General features: G+C 37.5%; 1 protein-coding gene across 2 annotated transcripts in view; it reads left to right on the forward strand.

The window, feature by feature from the left end:
- USH2A (usherin) overlaps positions 1-21,962 on the forward strand; it is a gene marked incomplete at both ends in the record, with an annotated part of 772,061 nt that overhangs the window by 585,129 nt on the left and 164,970 nt on the right. For both annotated transcript variants that reach the window (XM_082613798.1, XM_082613799.1), the window contains 4 exons: positions 88-309; positions 11,077-11,300; positions 16,071-16,275; positions 21,322-21,519. In XM_082613798.1, coding sequence (XP_082469924.1) covers positions 88-309; positions 11,077-11,300; positions 16,071-16,275; positions 21,322-21,519 — 849 coding nt within the window. The remainder of the gene's footprint in view (positions 1-87; positions 310-11,076; positions 11,301-16,070; positions 16,276-21,321; positions 21,520-21,962) is intronic.

The raw sequence follows: 21,962 nt of genomic DNA on the forward strand, positions 1-21,962 counted from the left end.
TGCAAGATCATTGTGATAAAATTTAGTCGTGAGTCAAAGCATATTTTTTTAACTCATGCAATGATGGTTATTGTCCTAAATTGACAGGTGAAGTATGCTGTCCAGATGAACAGCACAATCGGGTTTCCACTGGTCTCGGCGACTCCTGCTGTGGCAGACTGCCATACTCCACCTCCGGAAACCAGATTTGCTGTGCTGGGAGGCTCCATGATGGCCATGGCCAGCAGTGCTGTGGTGGACAGATTGTGAGCAAAGATTTCGAGTGCTGCGGGGGAGAGGAACAGGGTGTGGTATACAGTCGCCTTCCAGGTAAGGGAACCATATCTACCTTTCAGTAGAGGGAGAATCTCAGAAACAGAGAGGTTGAGAAATTTGCCCTAGATATAAAACACATAAGTAATGAAAACTCACGTTAATTACATCTAATGTGGCAAATAGCTCTACACATTGCCTAACAAAGAAAAATGCAACCTCACTTTTTTTTTTTTTTTTTTTTTTTTTTTTGCGGTACGCGGGCCTCTCACTGTTGTGGCCTCTCCCGTTGTGGAGCACAGCCTCCAGATGCACAGGCTCAGCGGCCATGGCTCACAGGCCCAGCCGCTCCACGGCATGTGGGATCCTCCCGGACCGGGGCACGAACCTGTGTCCCCTGCATCGGCAGGTGGACTCTCAACCACTGCGCCACCAGGGAAGCCCCTAACCTCACATTTTTTATGTGCATATGATGCGTTTCGTAAAAGCAGACCAAAACTCTTCTTGAAAAGTGTCATGTCCACCAAAAAGCAAACAAGCAAACACATGAATACATTGGTTCTGGACCAAGAGAATAATTCATAGCAATACTGAGAGTATACAAATTATTGTTGATGATGATGTGCCATAATTATTTTACTCCTTTATTTTTCTATAGCTATTAAAGTAGCATTAATATTAATAGCAATCATTATCATTAAATGAGTACTTACTATCTAGGAGGTACTATGCCCAATGTTTTATACATTATTCCCTCAATTAATCTGTACAAAATAGGTACTATTACTATTCACATGTTTAAAATGAGGAAGCTGAGGCACAGAGATTAGACACATGCTCAAGATCACACAGTCAGATCTAGATTTGGGGGTGCCAAAATTTATAAAATTTGGGAGATGCTTTTTAAGAAAATAAAACCAAATGATGAAGACAAGATCAAATATAAATATTTATTTATAAGGGGAAAAGAAATGACAATAATTATACATGTAAAAAGATAAACCTGGCAGATTCCACTAACATAAAAATAGTATATTTGGATTATATAATTTCTGACATCCCTCTCTATTTTTTTCCCTGACATGTTTAACTGACACCTGTGCTCACCTCTTCATATAGTCATGGCTTTGTACTATAATTATCTGTAGAGAGAATAGAAAGATAATTCATTCTTTCCTGTCACATAGTTAATCAAAAATTTTTTTAATTATTTAAAGTTTAGAAAAGTGACTTTAAGCTTCACAACCCATTATTGTAATATTATGGAAATGTAGATTATTTTCAAATTTGGAGAAATATCTACAAAGGGTTTTCTAAGGTTTTAGGGCATTTTAAGTTTTCTTGTCTTAAGGTGATTTGCAGTGACTTGTCTTAAATGTTTGTTGAATTGACAGCATCATTACCAGTTTTCATGGATATCCTTATTGTATGACTGAATTTAAGTTGTATTTTATCATAGATGCCACTATTTTATCTACAAATCAGTAAGAAGTTTAGATTTTTCCAATATGAGTTACTTCTTTTCATAATTTATATTATCAAAGTAATATATTGCTTATGCATTGCTTCAATCCTAAATCCATCATTTTCTTTTAATAGTTTCCTACTTTGAGTATGATTTGAAATTTATTTTGTTACAATTCTCTTCTTGATGTCAGAATATTTCAGTTGATTTCATTTTTCATTTTTAAAGCTTTTATTTCATATTATATTAATTTTTCTATCTGATCTTTTAAACCTTCCCTTTATATGCATACAAATTAAGAGTCTGTAATTTCTCACATTCCTTATCTTTCCAAATTGCAGTGAAAATGACATATTTAAGCCTTAACAACTTTTTTATGAAAGTGGCTGAAATCATATAAATTTAGCTACTGAACCCAAACTAAATAGTCCCCAGACTCAACTTCCCCTTAGTTTGAGTCCATAAATGTCCATGGTTACCCTAATCTCAATCAATATGAGGACATGTATGACAGAGGACAAGTTAAAAGGGCAAGAGATAGTGGCCATAACAAATTGTAGTTAAATATTATACATCCACAAATTTTATAAAAGTATATCTATGCTTGCCTTGGAAGGGGCTCATGCAAGCAAAGGGCCTTGAAGATCAGTTTTCCTGAGCTTCGAGATAAATCTACCCCTGCAACTAGTACGCATTGGAATTCCACTCCCTCCAAGTTAAGATTTCAGGACATGATAATATCTTGCTGGAGATGAACTATGAACTCTCTGCTGTCTTTCTTTAATTTCTTCTCTTTTTAAAAACCGTCAAAGAGTTATCCATAATACAAGTAACAATTAGGTAAATTATTATAGTGTTATTGTTAAATACCATGTTCTTGTACACATTCTCTTCTGTGTAAAATTCTGATGGGGAATTCCCTGGAGGTCCAGTGGTTAGGACTCCGTGCTTTCACTGCCGAGGGCACGGGTTCAATCCCTGGTCGGGGAACTAAGATCCCGCAAGACACACAGCATGGCCAAAAATAAAATAAAGTAAGTTCTGATGAAAACTATTAAGAAGAGCACTTCAATAATGAAACTAAATAATCAAAACATATTAAAAGTATCAATCCTGGGTGTACCAGAATCTTGTGCCTTAATAAGGATACTAGACTCTCAGTATTTTGATAGCCCTTAAATAAGTAAGAAATGCCAAATTAAGTTATTCGTAACTAAATTTCAATCCTCCCAGTGTGAGAAAAATTCATCTCCTTCTTTGAGTCAAAAAAAATACCTGATTTCTAGTTTCTTATTTTATCTTTGTACGACCATCAAGTGTACTTCCAAGGCATTTACTATTCTGTGAAGCTGTAAATCACCCCTCTGGATCCACACTGTATCCATCTTATGCCTTTTTTAATCCAACCCAGTAGGACATATTTAAAGGAGGATTTTAATGTATATACTGTCAAAGTGGTTGATAGTCCCATGTCATTATGTTGATCTCCATCAACTGTCCAGAAACTAGTAAGAGTGGCTAGTTGTCCTATATACAACAGAATTAGATTTCAATTATGACATTTTCATTGACCTAAGGAATTTAAGGATTATCTCCAAGAAATGGCACAGGGCAGCTGGTTCTGTATTATAAGGTAACAAGAAAGTTAAGTTTGCCAGGTAAGACCAACAAAACAAAAACAAACAGCAAAAACCAACCTCCCAAGATCTTCTTAAAAATGAATGATGTATTAAATCATATAATACACAAGTGTCTGGTATAGACACAGAAGTCATTTCAGAAATATCCCCTATGGATTGTAGATGTAAAAGGTTAGTATTCTAAAGATAACTAAAGTCCAGTCAAGAAGTCCAGCTCAGTGTGTCCTGGACACTGCTTATTGGCTAGAAGATGTATACAAGCAGCAGGAGACAAATCACAACAACAACACGTAGGCAACATTCCATGTTCACTATTTGCCAAGCTGAGTTCTGTGTGCTTCACACACGTTAACACATTTAAACCTCACAGCAACCCTATGAGGTAGGTACTATTATTATCTCCATTTTACAGATGAGGAAACAGAAGTACAGAAGTTAAAAAAACTTCTTCCAGATCACACATCTAGTAAGTGGCTGTTTTACTTCAGGGAACACTGTTACTATAAATGAACCTCAAAATATATAAAGGCACAAAGATAATAGAGGTTCATTTCTTTCCCGTATAATAGTATTGTGTTGTGAACATACCTTCAGGGTAAGATCTCTTTCCCATAGTCATTCTGGCTTCTGGTTGGAAGCACTGTCATTTTCAACAGGTAGCTTCTCGGGTCACCTGGGAGTTGTCTGCAGTCAGAAGAAGAAAAGAGTATGAAATAACAGGTGTGGGTTTTTTTTTTTTTTTTTGGCCAGGTCTAGAAATAGCAGATAGTTTTATTAACATTTCATTGACTGGAACTCAGCTATCTATCGATACCTAAATGCAAGGGAGTCTGGGAGATCTGCCCATGAATTTCTTGCCACTGTGACTAAGAAGAGTTTCTAACTCCATTCGTAGAGTCCATGCTCTTAACCTTCCTGAGCATTCTGATACCTGAACAAGCATTGGATACTCTCCAGCCCAAACCATATCAATGTTTATCAAGTCTGATGAACAGGCCCAGTGTAACTACCAAGTTGCCAACATTTTCTGATGACCAGAAAAAAATGAGACATTGACTACACACCAGAAGTGTGCCCAAGTTAGAAGAAAAGCTTCTGTGTTTGTGTGCTAAGCTCTAAGGCAGTGACTTTTAAAGTATGGCTCGGGGATTTCTGAGGGTCTCTAAGACCTCTGGTGGTGTCTGTGACATCAAAACTATTTTCACAATAATACTAAACTATTATATGCATTTTTCACTATCATTCTCTCATAAGTATACAGTGGAGTTTTCCAGAGGTTACATGACATGTAATATTGCAACAAATTTTTTTAATTGAGGTATAGTTGATGTACAATATTATATAAGTTACAGGTGTACGATATCACGATTCACAATTTTTACAGGTTGTATTCCATTTATAGTTATTATAAAATATTGGCTACATTACCTGTGCTGTAAAATCTATCCTTGTAGCTTATTCATTTTATATATAGTAGTTTGTACCTCTTAATCCCCTACCCCTACCTTGCTCCTCCTCCCTTCCCTTTCCCCACTGGTAACCACTAATTTGTTCTCTATATCTGTGAATCTGCTTCTTTCTTATTGTATATTCACAAGTTTGTTGTATTTTTTTAGATTCCACATATAAATGATAACATACAATATTTGTCTTTCTCTGTCTGATTTATTTAGCTTAGCATAATGCCCTCCAAGTCCATCCATGTTGCCACAAATGGCAAAATTTTCGTTCTTTTTTATGGCTGTGTAGTATTCCATTGTATATCTATCTGTACCACATTTTCTTTATACATTCATCTGTTGATGGGCATTTAGGTTGCTTCCATGATATTGCAATAGTTGAATGCAGAAGCAGATAGGAGAATTCAGTTACTTTTATTAAGCTAGACATTAAAGAGGCTTGCAAAAATATAAACAATGTCAATCTTCTCACTAATTTTTCTCAGTTTGGAAATATGTTTATTTTTTCATAAATATTTATGGTAGCATGTTAGATACTTATCATTGTTTTAAATGAATTAATGAATATCTATTTCAAACATTTCAGTTTTAGGCTCTAACCCAGTAAATATCAACAAATCTTACCCATATAAACAAAAGCTATTTGAGGTCCTCAATTATTTGTGAAAGTATAAAAGGGTCCTGGCACCAAACTTTGAGAACCACTGCTTTAAGGCTTAGTAATCAGGTCTGCTAGAAATTCATGGCCATAGTTAGTTATCCTGTACTATGACTAACCAGTTGAGTACCTCTTTCTCCTTTAGATGCGTTAGCTAAAAACAGGTCCATTAAAGACAGAACCATGATCATGGAGTAGTGGAGATGCAAAAGTGCTGTGTGCCCCCCCCCCAATACCGTAATGAGTCAGAGTCTGAAAACAGCAGTAAGCTGTCTCATTTTAGCATTGTTGCTCATCTGTTGCTTTTTTTAAGTCAACTGCCATATTCCTTCATTCAATAAACATGTACCATGTAGTGACTATGTTCGAAATACCATTCTTAGTGCTTTGTGAGTGTAAAAATGGCTAAGATTCCATTTTTATCCTTAAGGACTTGCAATCTAATCAGGGAGAAAAGTGCCTGTAAGGTTAAACCCAGGCATAAGAGAGGGATGAATACAAGCATAATCTTAAGACTGAGTGATCACTCCAGCCAAGATGATGAAGAAAGCTAAACCACTGATCGGAACCACAAACAACGAGTAGGATTTTGAGACACGTGGATGGAAGAAGGATGTTTCAGCTAAAGGGCATGGCTTGAGCTGAAGTGTGAAATTAGCAGCCTGCAAAGCATGTCTAGGTAGGAGTGAGCAGTTGGGTTGATTGGAGGAAGATGCCGTGGGTAAGGAAATAGAGGGAGATAAAGCCGAGAAGCCGAAAGGATTTGAACATTATTTGGTACTCAGGGAAGAGTCAAGGCGATGATGAGGACTGTGATTTAAGGAGATAAATTAGATTTGGGTGGCAGAATGGATGTGAAGGAGAAGGAAAGGTAAGTCAGTTAAAATTGTTGCCAAAAGTGCCTGTTCTATGAAATGGAATCCAGGTCACTGCCCACTAGGACAAAGGCTCTTAATCTTTTGGACGTCATACACTCCTGGTAGAATGTTTTGAAAGTCACAAACCCTCGCTTCAAATAATAATATGTAGGATACACACAAAAATTTTTTTGCCATTTCATATGCCCTTGAAGTCCGTCCATGGGCCCAAATTTCAGAATTACTGGTGTACTTCAATATGATATACATGCTAGCCAACTATTTCCTAAGCAAACTGTGCCATTCCTCAATTCCTGTGAATCAAAATTAGCTTCAGAGTTTCCCCTGACCTTCAACAGTTCCACCAACTCTGGTAATCATGGTGGACTGAAAGAATGAGCCTCTTAAAAAGGAAAAAAAAATCTCTTTTTAGTCTCTTGACCTCCCTGCAGGTTTCACTGAAAACAGACACGTTCCACATGTCTTTTTCCTCTCTCTGTTGCCGCGCCCTCCTGTCGCCCCTAATGATTGTGACCTTAGTGACCTTCCAGAATATCCATATGGCCCTTTCTTTCCTCGACCTAGCAATACCATACCTGCTGCTTGAGGGTTTGGATCTCATAATATTGTTCCTAAGCCTGGCCTCTCTCCCTGCCTGGCATTGTGGGCCTGCCACGACACCGGGCTGGCTCGTAAAACATCTCTTTATGTACTTTCTTACTTAAACTCTTTTATTTGCCTGCAGGAGCCCTTTAACAAAATCACATTGAGTTGACTTTCTCACACCAAATCAAATCTCCCTGGTCCCAGTTCAGTTGTCTTTGTCAATATGTATTTTATAAATGGAGTGAATTAACAGATGCTGTTGGAACAGAAGTGCTGGAGTAGCGTTTATGTTTTTAGTGCTCTCTCTGGGCAGATGAGTGGTGTAGGAGTGTTACACAGGTACCTCGGGATGGAAGTCATGCTCGTCATTTCAGTGGATATGTATTCTTAACCCTTTTCTTTAAATATATTTTAAACCTCTTTATGACTCTTTTTATTCGTAGTGTTTGCTTATATGGTTTTATCATTTGTTCCATCAGTCTTAGATTGGACTTGATTATACCCCTTCATATTAAAAGATGAAACTTAAAGCCTCTCTACCAGGCAAAGAGGACAGGACTTTCTGTTCGCCATGAGGGACTAATCATGACATACCTTTGGAACATATTGCTTTATTTCTATTATCTGTGTTCTCCATGCAACCTTGGATATGAAACTCTGGGTTGAAACTGTTCTAGAATAAAGTACTGACTTTCCATGTCCTAGACTCTGACATCAGTCGAATGAATGACTACCCCTGTTACATAAGATGGAACTTGGGGACTTTTGCAGAGAGGAAAATACATCATAAAAATCCATTGTGTAAGATGTGTATTGAAAGGTTTCCCAGGAAGATTTCCATATGACATAATGACCTTTTGAAACGTGTAATGTATAAATGCTATAAAATACATTGCAACGATCTGGGGAACATTTTTACCCTACCCTGTCTCAGTTTTGTGGTGGTAGCCACAGAGTCAGCTGCTGGTAAAGACAAGATGCATTTCTTTTCTTTCATGCTCTGCCATCAACTTTATGTTTGTCCTGAGAATGACTAATCACAAACCTGTTTTTTTTTTTACATTCTTCTAGGCCTGAAATATAATTTCTTGGCTTAAAATGTGGTCCCCATGATCATTCCCAGAGTTCCACAATGATTTGTCATATTCTAGACTCTGCTTTTTATGACTGTACTACTTTTAACTCAAAAGCATGATAATTCTTGGATAATTTTTAGAAAAATGGCACACTTGTTTTACAGAATTAACAATTTAGAAATTCATCAGGACTGTATGTTTATAAATGCTCTCCTTTCAGCCATGGACATTAAGTAAGTGTTAGTAACATATTGGAAGTGTTCATAATATTATGAGTAAAAAAATTCTTTCCTTCTCTCTTTTCTCAGTTGTATCCAATGCGACGGAAGCTATCCATTGGATATTTGCACTATTTGCAAAGACAATATAGGCTGTTTGATCTCAGAAATAAATATCTAATAGTTCAGTGCATATTCTACCCCTTTAATAACATCTGCATCTTGTTCAAAGAGAATCTCCACCTTTGTACAAATTTAATAAAGAGCCTCTGGAAGTGTAGATCAATCCATCAATAATACATGACCTGTTTTGTTTTTCTTTGGGCATATTTAAAACTGTGATTTCTTTGTGTCAAAGGTCAAAAGTCAAGTGCTCCATGTGATAAATTAGGTAGGGTCAAAAGTTATTGCAGTGCAGTTTCAGAAGATTGTCTGTCTCTGAATTTGCAGCTCATTCATGCTGAAGTGATGCACTATGGGAATTACTACCAAGCTCTGCTCGGCAACATCTGCTCTCCCTAAGTGAGTTAGTGCACGTCAGACATCTTTATGTCAGAATATTGCAGTGATGGATGCAGTCTTCAGAAAATGCTGCATAAAAATCTGGTGTGCCGTTCTGGCCATTAAGTGAAATTACTATTTAAATTAATGGCACTGTCACAGTTTATCTGTGCAAAGAATGAACGCTGATTAGGGTATTAAGTAATTAGCAATTTATCACACTGGAACAAGGTTGATAATAATTAAAGAAGTAATGGTTTACCAAAGAAACTAGAAAGGGAGTCACTTCTTGTTATGTGAGTGAAATCTTGGCTTTAAATTTTAATTCAGTGAAGCAAAGATGAAGCTCTTTGTGAAAGAAAGCATCCTTTTTTTCTAGTGTAAAAACAGTTCATTATCAAAATTTTAGTTGACCTGTCAAAAGTCCCTCAGAGCGATCAGATGACTGATTAGGAGTTTGGAATTAGGTCAATGTCTGCATTTTGATTTTATACTGAAAGCATGGTGAAACCGTAAAGTAATTTGCGAGTAGAGGGGGAGAATGTATTTTGCTCCCTAAAGGGCCAGTTTTCAGATTTTGATTGCTCTTTAAAATAGAAACATGAATTATTTTAAGAAAACTGCTGGAGAAAAAAAAAATGACAGCAAAGAATCCAAGGTTGTATTTAAATGTCTGATCAGAAAGCAGAAGAAAAAAAAATGCCCAAACAATATAAAACTTGAAGCTGTGGATTTTTCTTTTTAGTGTGTGTGTGTGTGTGTGTGTGTGTGTGTGCGTGCGTGTGTGTGTGTGTGTGTGAGAGAGAGAGAGAGAGGGAGAGAGAGAGTGTGAATTTTACACATCATAATCAAGACTCAGACCACAATGATAGCCCTGCTGTGTGTATCTATTTGAAAGAACTTCCCCTGGAAAAGTTAATACAACTAAAATTATTAATAAAGCACCAAAGAAAACAGTTTACTTTTAAACCAATTACTTTGAATAGTTATCACCTTTAAACATGAGGTCAAAATGCAGTTATGATCAATGTAATAATTAATCATAAATAACAAATTTTTAATATTGAGAGATATGTTTTTAAAGTGGAAAGATCAGTGAGAGTGTTCTTTGGAGTCGTGTGGATAAACATCTTTCTTAAGGCATGTGCCAAGTCAGTGTCTACTCTCAATGATTTTTTTAATAAACTGGAAAACACTTAAAACTCATTGGTCTATTATTAGGAGTGTCTTTCCTAATGTAGGTGTTTGTACAGGACCAGATTGAGCAATTCGGGACCCCAGGGCCCTTTGAAGTTGAGGCTCTTTATGTTACCAGTCATGACTAATAATAAATAGACAAAATTCTAATTAAAATAAATCATTCATCACATTGCGCTGCTGTATAACTGGATATAAATTCTACTGTGATAGCCCTGTGACGTGGGGTATGGGCATCTTCATCTCTAGCTTAATCTGGCTCTAGTACATTGTTTATTTATTCAGCCTTTTATGTCTATATTTCTGCTGTGTCTCTTCTATGGCACGATCTAAATGATGTGAGCACAAGCAGTTACACTGAATTGGGTGGGAGAAAGGAGGCTGTTTGGTATCTCAGGCACACCTGTCTTTCATGGAGAAGTGGAGATCAAAGGTCTTCCCTGCAAGGTCTTTCGGCCACCACCCCAACCTCTTACCCACGTCCAGTGATGGGTCTAGTGCAGCTCGAAGAATGGTGGCCAAATGGCTCACCTACCTGATCAGTGAGTGCACTCAACTGGTTTTGAATACAGATCTATCTCATGACCAAAGAATGGTTACAGTTGCTGCTGGATTCACAAGAATCAAATATCTGTATCTTAGACAAAGGCAGGCAGAAACTTACAAGATGCTTACGCAAAGTCTCCAGTTCTAGGATGGTGCTACCTCTCCACTGTCTAGCCTCTTATCCCAGAGTGCATGGGTGACCTCTTCTCCCTTGTGAATTTCTAAAGATTTCTTCTGAGTTCCTGTGGTTTAACTACCCCTTTCTCTGCAACAAGATGTTATCATCACAAAATGGGCAGGCAGTTCTCATGACAGAAATCAGATCACTTTTTATGGCGCTTAGGAGAATTTTGGCCCCCTGCTGAATGATTTTAGAACACTTCCTCTTGTGTGTTCTTTACCTAATTAGTGTCTAGTGCTCTTGATCAGAAGGACCCCTCACTGTACATTTAAATCACCTTGGTAGGGAAATGCTACCTGAGCTATCGTACCGTTTCAGGAACTGCCTGAGTCTGACATTTTTATACCAAACTTTATACCAACCTCAGTTTTCTTCTCTTTTTTTATTTCATATTCATATATAACATTTTATTGTTGCAGGGATGTTCTGTTGTGGGCAGGATTATATGAATATGTCAGATACCATATGCTGCTCAGCTTCCAGTGGAGAGTCTAAAGCACATGTTAAAAAGAATGACCCAGTGCCAGTAAAATGCTGTGAGACTGAACTTATTCCAAAGAGCCAGAAATGCTGTAATGGAGTTGGATATAATCCTTTGAAATATGTTTGCTCTGACAAGATTTCAACTGGAATGATGATGAAGGTAATTGATAGAAAACCTCTCGGGCTGATTTGACAATGGAAAGAGAAATACATTGTTCATAACTATTTTTCTAAAATAGGAATATAAAAACTCCTATGTGCATTATTCATTTTCACATTACATCCATATTAATACCAAATGAGTTCGCTATGATTGATGTTATTGCAATGAATTCTAAAGGAATTAATAATGATTAGCTGTTCTCAGGAAGCTTTACCAGCACTTCAGATTAGTGCAGACAGAAAGTCTGAGCCGGCTTGTTGCTGTGGAGGGAGATGAAGGGAAATTCAGCTTCTTTTCTCTAGCCCCCCAACCATAGGCCATCACTTTCCTTTCATAGAGAACTTACATACAGCAGATTCACTTCACTGTGTTTCTGTCATATTCCTTAAGACAGTGTAAGATCAGCAAAAGCCAGCCAACCACAAAAATGAATAGGCCTGTGGGTGCATCATTTATGTTTGTATGTTGAGATGCTCCACATACAGCCATGCCGTGTTTGTTAGCATTAAACTTGACCCAGCACTCTAGAAACCTACCAGTTTAAGGAAAGGATTATGGGCATTTAAAAAACAAACACCCTACTATGTTTGGTAGTAATTTGTCACTAAGAGATGGCTAAAAATCGGTGCTTTGGTCACAGACAATAGAAGAGCTCTTGCTGAGTGAGGCAACTACACAGTCATTGTGTGGACATCATGGTCTGTCGAATGGACCATAAGTCTTGAGATTTTTAAGGCCCCAGCAAGCACTTTGTGGCAATGAATATTAAGATATTCATAACTGAATCACTTTGCTGTATACCTGAAACTAACACAACATTGTAAATCAACCATACTCCAATAAAATTAAAATTTTTAAAAAGGAAAAACAGATAACACGTAAAATTATTGGAGAGTAGGTACTTCATGAGGTGAATAACCATACAAAACACCCAACAAAAATAGTAAGGTTTTGTCTACAAAATTTTTTAAGAATCGATCTGATTTGAACACAACTTTAGTCAGTTCTGTGAAAGAAATCTATCCAACACTATGTTCCAAAATTTATTCCAGGCCAGTGTTTTCAGAAGTTTTGACTAGGATATTTTTCTTAAATACTTAGTATTTTTTGGTCTTAAAGAGCTGGTGACGTTGCAAGAACGTGCCTTTAAAATAACGAGTTAGGAAGCATCTATATAAAAAACTCTCCTTAAAGGGGCACTCATATTTGAAGAATGAAGATAGAAAACCTGTTAGTTTCAGAAATGACACCATCACTCACAACTATGTGTTTCTTTATTGCCCACCTCACATTTGATTCCCAGGCATCTCATTTTGGTCAAGAAGAGACAGCTTCCATTATTTAAGGAGGATGTTCAGGATATAACCATGATCTTTTAAGTTGGCTTGAATTGGCTCTATGAAAGCCAATTAACAGTTGTATTTGAAATTCATATTTAAATGATTATGATTAGGAGATTTTCTGAATGCTGAATCAAGCAGAGTGTTATAGGTAAATTTCAATCCATAGATTCCATTTTGTTTCCTGAAGACCTCTTTCCTGGAGTCTTCCAATTCCTGCTCCAATCTGGACTGGATCACTGTGGGATTTCTGCACAGCTGTCCCAGCCCATCTTCCCTAAGCTGTCAGTTTGGGAATTCCTTTCACTCCTCCTCTGTGTTGGTCTTCCTGTGTTCGAACCCCAGTTGTCCCTTTTTGCCACCTTCTTTTGAAAAATTATCTCCCTTGATACAGGTGCATGAAAGGTAAATGTTTTGAGAACTTGATGTCTGAAATTATTGTAATTCTATTTCCCATTGGGTTGATAGTTTAGCTAGGTATACAATTCAAGGTCAAAAAATATTTCTACACAGGATTTTGAAGGCATTTCTGCATTTTTAAATTTTCATTGCTATTCTGATTCCTGTTTCTTTGTAGGTAACCATGTTGTTTTTCCTATGACAGTTTTTTTTTTTTTTTTTGCGGTATGCGGGCCTCTCACTGTCGTGGCCTCTCCCGTTGCGGAGCACAGGCTCCGGACGCGCAGGCTCAGTGGCCATGGCTCACGGGCCCAGCCGCTCCACGGCATGTGGGATCTTCCCGGACCGGGGCACGAACCCGTGTCCCCTGCATCGGCAGGCGAACTCTCAACTACTGCGCCACCAGGGAAGCCCCCATGACAGTTTTTAAGACATTCTCTTTATTCTGCTTTTCTAAAATTTCATGGCAATGTGCCTCTATGTAGATGTTATTATCATCGTTATTATTAATATTCATAACGATATACTTTTTGTGGACTTTTTCAGGGTGGGATCTATGGCCTTCAATTCCAGGGACTGTTATTTTATTATTTCTTTGATAATTTGCCCCTTCTTTTGTCTGTTTTCACTGATCACTTTGGTGTTGGACTTCCTAAACTGATATTTTAATTTTTTCTTCTTGTTTCTTACCTATTGATTAACTCCTCATCTTTTTCAATGTGATGAGATATTGCCTTAACTATATCTTTCCACCTTTCTATTGATTTGTTGTGGGGTTTTTTTTAGCTATCATATTATTTTTTAGTTTTTAAGTGCTCTTTCTTGTTTGCTGATTATTACTTATATCATCCTACTCTTGTTTCATTCATGGAACATCTTTTTTTTAATCATTCTGGAAATATTCATTCCATTGTTGCTTTTTTTAATTGTTTGCTTTATGCTTTGAATTGTCTCATTTGTTTGGTACTATTTTTTGCCTATAAAATTTTATTTTTTTAATTTATTTTATTGAAGTATAGTTGATTTACAATGTTGCATTAATTTCTGCTGTACAGCAAAGTGATTCAGTTATATATATATATATATTCTTTTACATATTCTTTTCCATTATGGTTTAAGATTGGTACTATTTTAATACTTAAAGAAGTATCCTTAATACTCCATCCTACATCGGGATGGCATACATGCCTGGCTGCCATATGGAGTATCCAGTAGCAAAGAGGGCTGGGGTTCTCACTATGCAATGTGCAGAATTGCGTTTAGCTTTCCCACTCTGGCTCCTGGCTTCTATCTTCCAGTGGACCCTCTCTATTTTTTTTTTTTTTTTTTAGTTTCACCAATTATTTTCTACGTTTTTCTCATTTTTCTAATCCTTGGCCAAATGCAGCTCTAACAGCACACATACTGCTCATGTTCTAAGCTGTGATGTCTTCCCCAGAGTGGTGAGCTCAGGAACACTTGGCTTGCTTTGACAGTTATCCCAGGGCAGAGTTGGCAGAATATTTAGCCATAGCACAACAGGCCTCCTCAGCTTCCCGAAGCCCAGTACATATTTCTTTGCCACGGCCTGCTTAACCCTAAGCCAATTCCATATACTTTAGGGTTTTGTTATTGTTGTTAAGACAACATCCAACTTCAAAGTACTAATTTGTGTTTTTGCTAGAATACACTGGACTATGCTGAGGTAAAAACAGACATACTCATGTATGGAATGGGTCAACAGAATGAATTTTTTTAAACCTTTCATGTGACAGTCCAGTGTGAGACTGGCAGATCTCCTCCATGCAACATCTCAGGAACCCAAGTCACTTCCATCTTGTGGGGCTTCACAGTGGAAAAAGGGAGAGAGTGAATGATTGCACATGTATGCGTCTTCCCTGGATGCGGAATGCATCTCTTCTGTACACAGTCACACAGATATTTCTAGTCACATGACTCTTCTTATTGTAGCCGGACTTGAAAATCTAGCGTTACAGGGGAGAAAAGGCAAAAATGGGCACTCCTGGGCACATAGCCTTGTCTCTGCCACATCCATCCACTTCCCAGTTTCCAAAAATGTGTGTTACTTCCCTTCCTGTTTCCTTGGACTTTCCATATTCCTTTATTGTCATTTGGTTGGCCTTTAAGAGGAAATGATGATAAATGCACATGTTTGATTCACCATATTTAAATGGAAATCCAACTATATTTTTCTGAAGCAGCTTTACTTTGATGATCGTAGGGAAAATAACTTATTTTAGGTAAAGAGACAGATTGAATGTAGATCACTTTTAAATAACAAAAATGATTTTAAATAAGTTATGCTACCTATATAAAGGGAAGATGAAGTAGAGCTTTGCCTTATAAGAATATTGCCTTATTTATATCTCCTGTAATTTGGGATGATGAAGTATTTCATTTTCTGAGATTAGAGCCTACTAGTACTTATCAATAGCTATAAAATTTCCAGAGATTCACCAGAGAAAAAGTTTATAAATATAAATAATAATGATTATAATGACAGTTCATGAAATATTTAAATTTTCTAAAATTTGGACGCAGAATACTTCTTATTAGTCCAAATTTCCCAAGAGCACAAGAAGTGCAGATTTGTCTAAAGCTCCATTAGGAAAGTGTCAAAGTAACAATACTAAAATAACTACTCCTGTTATTATTTATAGCATATCTACTAAGTGTAAGGCATTTACGTTATCTCATTTGAGTCATTCAAACAAACCTGCATAGTAAATTGAATTTCCATTCTTTCACGGAAGAAGCTGAGGCTTTGAGCAGATAAGAGACTCGTTCAAGGTCACAACACCAATAAGTTGCAAAACTGGATTTTGAATCCAGATCTGTGTCATTTCAAAGTAACTGCTCTTTCTAGTATACAGACTGCCCTCATTTCTTCTTATGAATTTTGAGGTGTTCATTCATGAACTAAGCACAGGAAAATTTCATTTGAGAGTTGTAAAAACCTATGCCACACATGTCTAAATGAACGTTTTCAATTCCCTTCCCCCCGCCCCACCTCTACCGCTTGACTTAGGAAACCAAAGTCTGCAGGACCCTCTGCCCGGCGTCTATGGAAGCCACAGCACACTGCGGCAGGTGTGACTTCAACTTTACCAGCCACGTTTGTACTGTGATAAGAGGATCTCACAATTCCATGGGGAAGGAATCAGTCGAAGAAATGTGCTCATCTGCTGAAGAGCCTGTTCATATGGGAAGTGTAAACACACTCTCCTTCACAGGTAACAGAAAGGGAGCCACCTGCCCATGGCTTAGAAGGGGGAGTGAAAAGCTGCTGAAAACGCAGATTTATTTCACTCTGACCTCAACTCCCTCCTTCACCTCATATCAATTAATTCCATCATACTTATGAGCCAGAGAGTTACCAGGTAGTTAAAGGCACAATCTGGATCTGGTCAAAGTTAGTAGTTTAAAGTTTTTCAGAGTCGAACTTTAAACAAGGATGTACTCTATTTTAAAGTAAGCCTGTAGAGAATGAAGAACAGGGAAATAAATTAGTTAGGTGACCTTTAATGGTATATCTAGTTAATTTGCAATGAGCCTCATTTTCTTTCTCAAAAGTTGAATGCAGGCTTTCAATAAGTGCCATGAATGAGTGTTGTTATTCTTCCAAGCAGAAAAGAGGGAGAAACCTGTCTGGTCATAAGACTTGGCAGCATCATTCCAAGGAGGAGGCAGACTGCTCAGTGAAGGCAGTACCACTTTCCTGATCTTGGGTCTGGGGCCAGAGACTGTGCTCTCCTGCAGCCTGGTGTTTCCCCAAGATGGCCATCATCTTGGGAACAAGAACCTTCATGGTTATTGAAAATAGTAATTTCCAAGCCCCATCTTAGCCCTACTGCATTAGTCCAAAATAGTGATTCTGAGGCTTGGCTGAATCAGGTGAAAGACACTGTAAATTTTAGGATCATCTCCAAAATAGTTCTGCCATCTGTTAAATTTTTATTTTTCATCCATTTACTTAAGTCCCTGCTTAAGTTTCTGTTTTTTGAAAAATTAGATGTGCGTGTGTAACTGTGTGTGTACACACAGCTATTGTTTTTTTTTTGTTTTTTTGTTTTTTGTTTGTTTTGTTTTTTTTGCGGTACGCGGGCTTCTCACTGTTGTGGCCTCTCCCGTTGCGGAGCACAGGCTCCGGACGCGCAGGCTCAGCGGCCATGGCTCACGGGCCCAGCCGCTCCGCGGCATGTGGGATCTTCCCAGACCGGGGCACGAACCCGTGTCCCCTGCATCAGCAGGCGGACTCTCAACCACTGCGCCACCAGGGAAGCCCCACAGCTATTGTTTAGAGTCAAATGGAATACATTTAAGTGACATAATTCAAGCCAGCTGAGGTCAAAGAACCAATAAAACCACTGTGTTCCATCATGACTCACCATTCTGCCTTACCCAGCCAATGGTGGGTGGTAATGGCAAGCCTTGAGAAGGAAAATAGTAAAGCAGGATACTAGGATGAGAGGGAGTAGATTAGGAAGGGAAGGAAGGAATAGAGATAAAGTTTAGTGAGTATTACTTAGTTCCAGTGCTGTGCTAGACAGTTTTTCTTATTAAATACAGTTGATTTACAATGTTGTGTTAATTTCTGCTTACAGAAAAGTGATTCAATTATACATCTATACATTCATTTTTTAATATTCTTTTCCATGATGGTTTATCACAGGCGATTGGATATAGTTCCCTGTGCTATACAGTAGGGCCTTGTTGTTTATCCATTCTATATATAATGGTTTCAATCTGCTAACACCAAACTCCCAGTCCCTCCCTCTGCCACTCCCTCTTTGTGCTAAACATTTTTAAACCTTATCGTAATTTACCCATAAAGCAATCAGGTAAGTATGATCATTTCACAGATGAGGAAACTGAGGGTCAGATCTGTAAAAGTAACTTGTTGTGGTAATAGTCAGGTTCAAATCATGTCATCTTTAGGAGCTGCGGATGTAGTGGACTCCACTACATCACACTCAAGACCAACGTCAGAATTCACATTCCCAGTTTAGGCTTCCCAAGTCCAGCCCCCTCTCTCCTCTGTGCTCCTGTGACACACGGTCATGCCATTCACCACTTCTACCATGTATGTGTCATAGGCATCTGGACTCTTGTCTCGTCTCTCCTACCAGATTGAAGTATCCACGTGAATAGAACATCCCTGTTTAATTTTACCTTATTTTTAGATTTAGCACACTGTAAGCAAACAAAAAAATATTTATTGGAATGCCTTTAGGTAGGAAAGGCCTCTGGGTAGAAAACAGTTGGACCGCTAATCTCTTCCCACTCCCAGTTATAGATTTAAGTCATGAACCCTCATTTAAAAATTACTTGGTTTTCTTCTAAGACAGTTCTCTGCTTTTATCTGCCCTTGGTAATCAAGGTCAAGATTTTGAAGGGTTTTTAAGACATATTTGCAGTAGACCTCTCCAGAAGAGAATAGCTGTTTCCACCTACTGATATAATATTGCAGGGGCTTTTAACATCCATATTTCAGATCGGTTTGCCTACCAGAAAACACTATAAAGTGAATATGAAAAATGACAAAATTTTACTTTTCATGAAAAAAAATTAAGCACTCAAATGATGCTCAAACAAATTCCACTGAGACCAGTTTAGACGAAAAGTCAACCATTTTTAGAAATTGACAATTAAAAGCTACAACCACCAGTGCTAACCAAAATTCATTTGTTCTTACAATCATTTATTTATCAAAAATATTTATTAAATCCTTACTAATTACCAGTCAGTATATGAGGACCAATAACTTGAAAACTAGTAGGAAATTCCATCAGGATTTGAAGCTAATATGAAGAGATAGGAAAATTAATACATAATTAACTCTAATATGAGAAACAATGTGCAGGTAAGTTCTATAGAGGTAAACATAGGATGCTTTGGAAGAGTATTGCAAGGACACCTAACCCAGACTCAAAAAACTTCAAGAAGGATACTGTGCCCAAAGAAAGAACTGAAGGACAAGTTAGAGCCTATCAGTTTAAGGGGAGGTAGGCCAGGCAGAGAGAGCAACGCATGCAAAGTGCAGGAAGCAGGAGGAAGCCCAGCAGGTCTGAAAAGCAAGTATCTTGATATGGATGTAGCACATATAAGACAGAGAAAGTAATGGAGAGGAGGCCAAAGAGTGGGGTCAGATTATGAAGGCCTTTTAGGCCACACTAAAGAGTTTACCTTTATACCACAATGAATGGATAGTTAGTGAAGCTCTTTAAGCAATGGAATGACACAATTATATACACATTTTTGGAAGGATTGCTCTGTTAGCTAAAAAAATGGTTGGAGACAATGTGTATGGGACCTTTCAGCAATTAACAAGTAAATATTGAGCAAACATACCACCCGAAAACCCAGCACCCTCATTTATCAGAATATTAGCCCCATGTAACATGTAAAATGATTTTGAGATAACAAGTTAAAAATAAAAGAAGAAGAATAGTTGGAAATTCTGGCAAAGAAAAAGCTCTGAGAAATGAGAGAGATGATTGAGGAAAGGTAAAATTTCAACTAGTGATTCCTTATGTGTAAAGCAAAAAGAATGCTTTTATGGGCTGAGAGAACTTCTTTGAAAGACCAGGCCTCACAGGAAAATATAGAAGTAAGGCTAAGACTTGAGAGAGTCAAAAAGGAGAAGAATGAAATACAGTGGAAGAAAGGACAGGAATAAAATGTAGACAGTTGCCACAGCTGAAATTACAAATGTCAATATGGGCTTGAAGGCTACACAATAACAGTTATTTGCAGTGAATAGTTTAATCTGCTATAGCAAGAGGTTCAAAAATATAGTTACCATCTGTGGGTGAGTGGATGGACGGTCTGGGCAGCTCAGCCCCACAAGGTCATTCAGGATCTGGATTCCTCATCATGCTTCCAAGTGGTACGGCCTGAGTTGTCACAACACCTTTAGTTCCAGCCCATCAGAAGGGGTAAGAATGCTAACAGAAGGCAAGTGATTCCCTCTTCAGAAAGTGATGCACAAATTACCCATGTCACTTCCACACTCCTTCCGTTGTTGAGATCAGTCGTGTGACTACACCAGACTGCAAAGAAAACTGGGAAATGTAGACTCTGGCCAAGAGGTCTCTGACCAGGACAGAAGGGGGATCTGGGGACCCACTGGTGGTCATCACAGGTACAAAGCAGCAAATACCCTCTTACTGGAAAAAATGAAGACAGAAATGCATTTGTGTAGCAATTTACATTTTATGAAGTTCTGCAGCATAACTTATTGCATTTTATTTTCATACTAATTCTACAAAAGAGGCAGGGCAGGCTTTATTGTAAGGAGATGCATGTAAGGAGAATAACCCAAGTGGATGGAATGAGAATTAATGCTGCATCCAATGGAGATAGAGCAGGTGGCCAGGCAGTCAAGGAGGACCTCTCTGATCCCCCTGTCTGATGATCATCCAGAAACTGCCACACAAAAATACATATGTAGATCTTCAAAATTCACAGAATTAAATAAGTGGAAAGCAGATTTAAATAATTAAACTTTCAAGGAATGTTTTGGTAAATTTGTAGCATTTGTACTTCTGAAGTTATTAAAGCTCAAGACTGAACTAAGATGTTTGGGACACCATTGAATCACGTGGATGATTATCTAATAAAAGTTTTGCCAGGCCAAAAATCTCAGCAGGTTGGTTTTGTTGTTTTAATTAGATTGGTTGTTTTTGGTTTTGGTTTCAGTTCTGGTTTGGTAGAAGATGAAGGAAGTATATATAGTACACTATACATGGTACATATAGTGGAGTGTGAATTCATTTTTATTCATTGAAATTGTACTGTGATAAGCTAAGTTACAAGCCCTGTGTCTCATAACAACTGCATTATGATTCATGTAATAATTTAAGTAATATTGACAACATAATAATTGGTAAAATTTATAATAATAAAACTATAAAAGAATCTTGCCAAACCTGCCTCATACAGAAGTAAAGAGATCATGAACTTGGGAAGCATTAACATCTAATGTACATTAGTCTAGCGCTTTTATTTTTCAATCATTTCTTTGATGTATCCATATTTCTCTATTCAAATAGGTGAATTCTTTTCTCTGCAATTTCATATCTCTGCATCTAATAAGCACTTGTAATATTTTTTATGACTCAGAAAGTAGAGATCTTAGAGCTTTATTTACATACAATAGGATTAGTGCATTGAGCATTTATTTTTAAATGTTTAAGGTTTTGATATTTATTTTTGATATGATGGTAAGAAAATAAAAATTTTAAAAACCGCCACTGTCTGATTTTCTGTCTTTCCAGATGTGAACCTGGAGCCCTACATGACATACGAGTATAGGATTTCTGCGTGGAATAGCTATGGGCGAGGATTCAGCAAGGCTGTTAGGGCCACAACAAAAGAAGATGTGCCTGAGGGAGTGAGCCCCCCAAGGTGGACCAAAATGGATCATCTTGATGATGTAATAGTCCTCAACTGGAAGAAGCCTATACAATCAAATGGTATTAAGCTATTTTTAAAATTCAAATAACATAATCCCATAAATCCATAAGGAAATTGAAATTAGTGTAGTCTATGTTTAATTGGCATGCATCTAACCACTAAAAAGTATTTGTTGATAAAGGAAACTTCAGGTATGTGTCAACCAATCATTGATTTTGTGAAATAGCCCTCACAAATTTTTAGCCAAAAATTATTTTCCTTGAATCCCAACATATGTCTGAGCTGCTTTCAAATAAGCAAAGCGTATTCTGGGAAGGCAGAATCGTTTTGAAAGTAAATGTTTGATAGTGAGGGGAAAGAAACAACTGACTGATTATGTCAAGAATCCATCTTCTCCATAAGAGTGAGTATAATTAAGAACTGCTTGAACATAGCAAAATAATAGCAATTTAAAATTAAATAATGCTATGTTATCCCATTTCTTCAGAACTCTAAGCCATCT

Source organism: Mesoplodon mirus (genome assembly GCF_964341445.2).
Source record: "Mesoplodon mirus genome assembly, chromosome: 3".
Classification (NCBI taxonomy): domain Eukaryota; kingdom Metazoa; phylum Chordata; class Mammalia; order Artiodactyla; family Ziphiidae; genus Mesoplodon; species Mesoplodon mirus.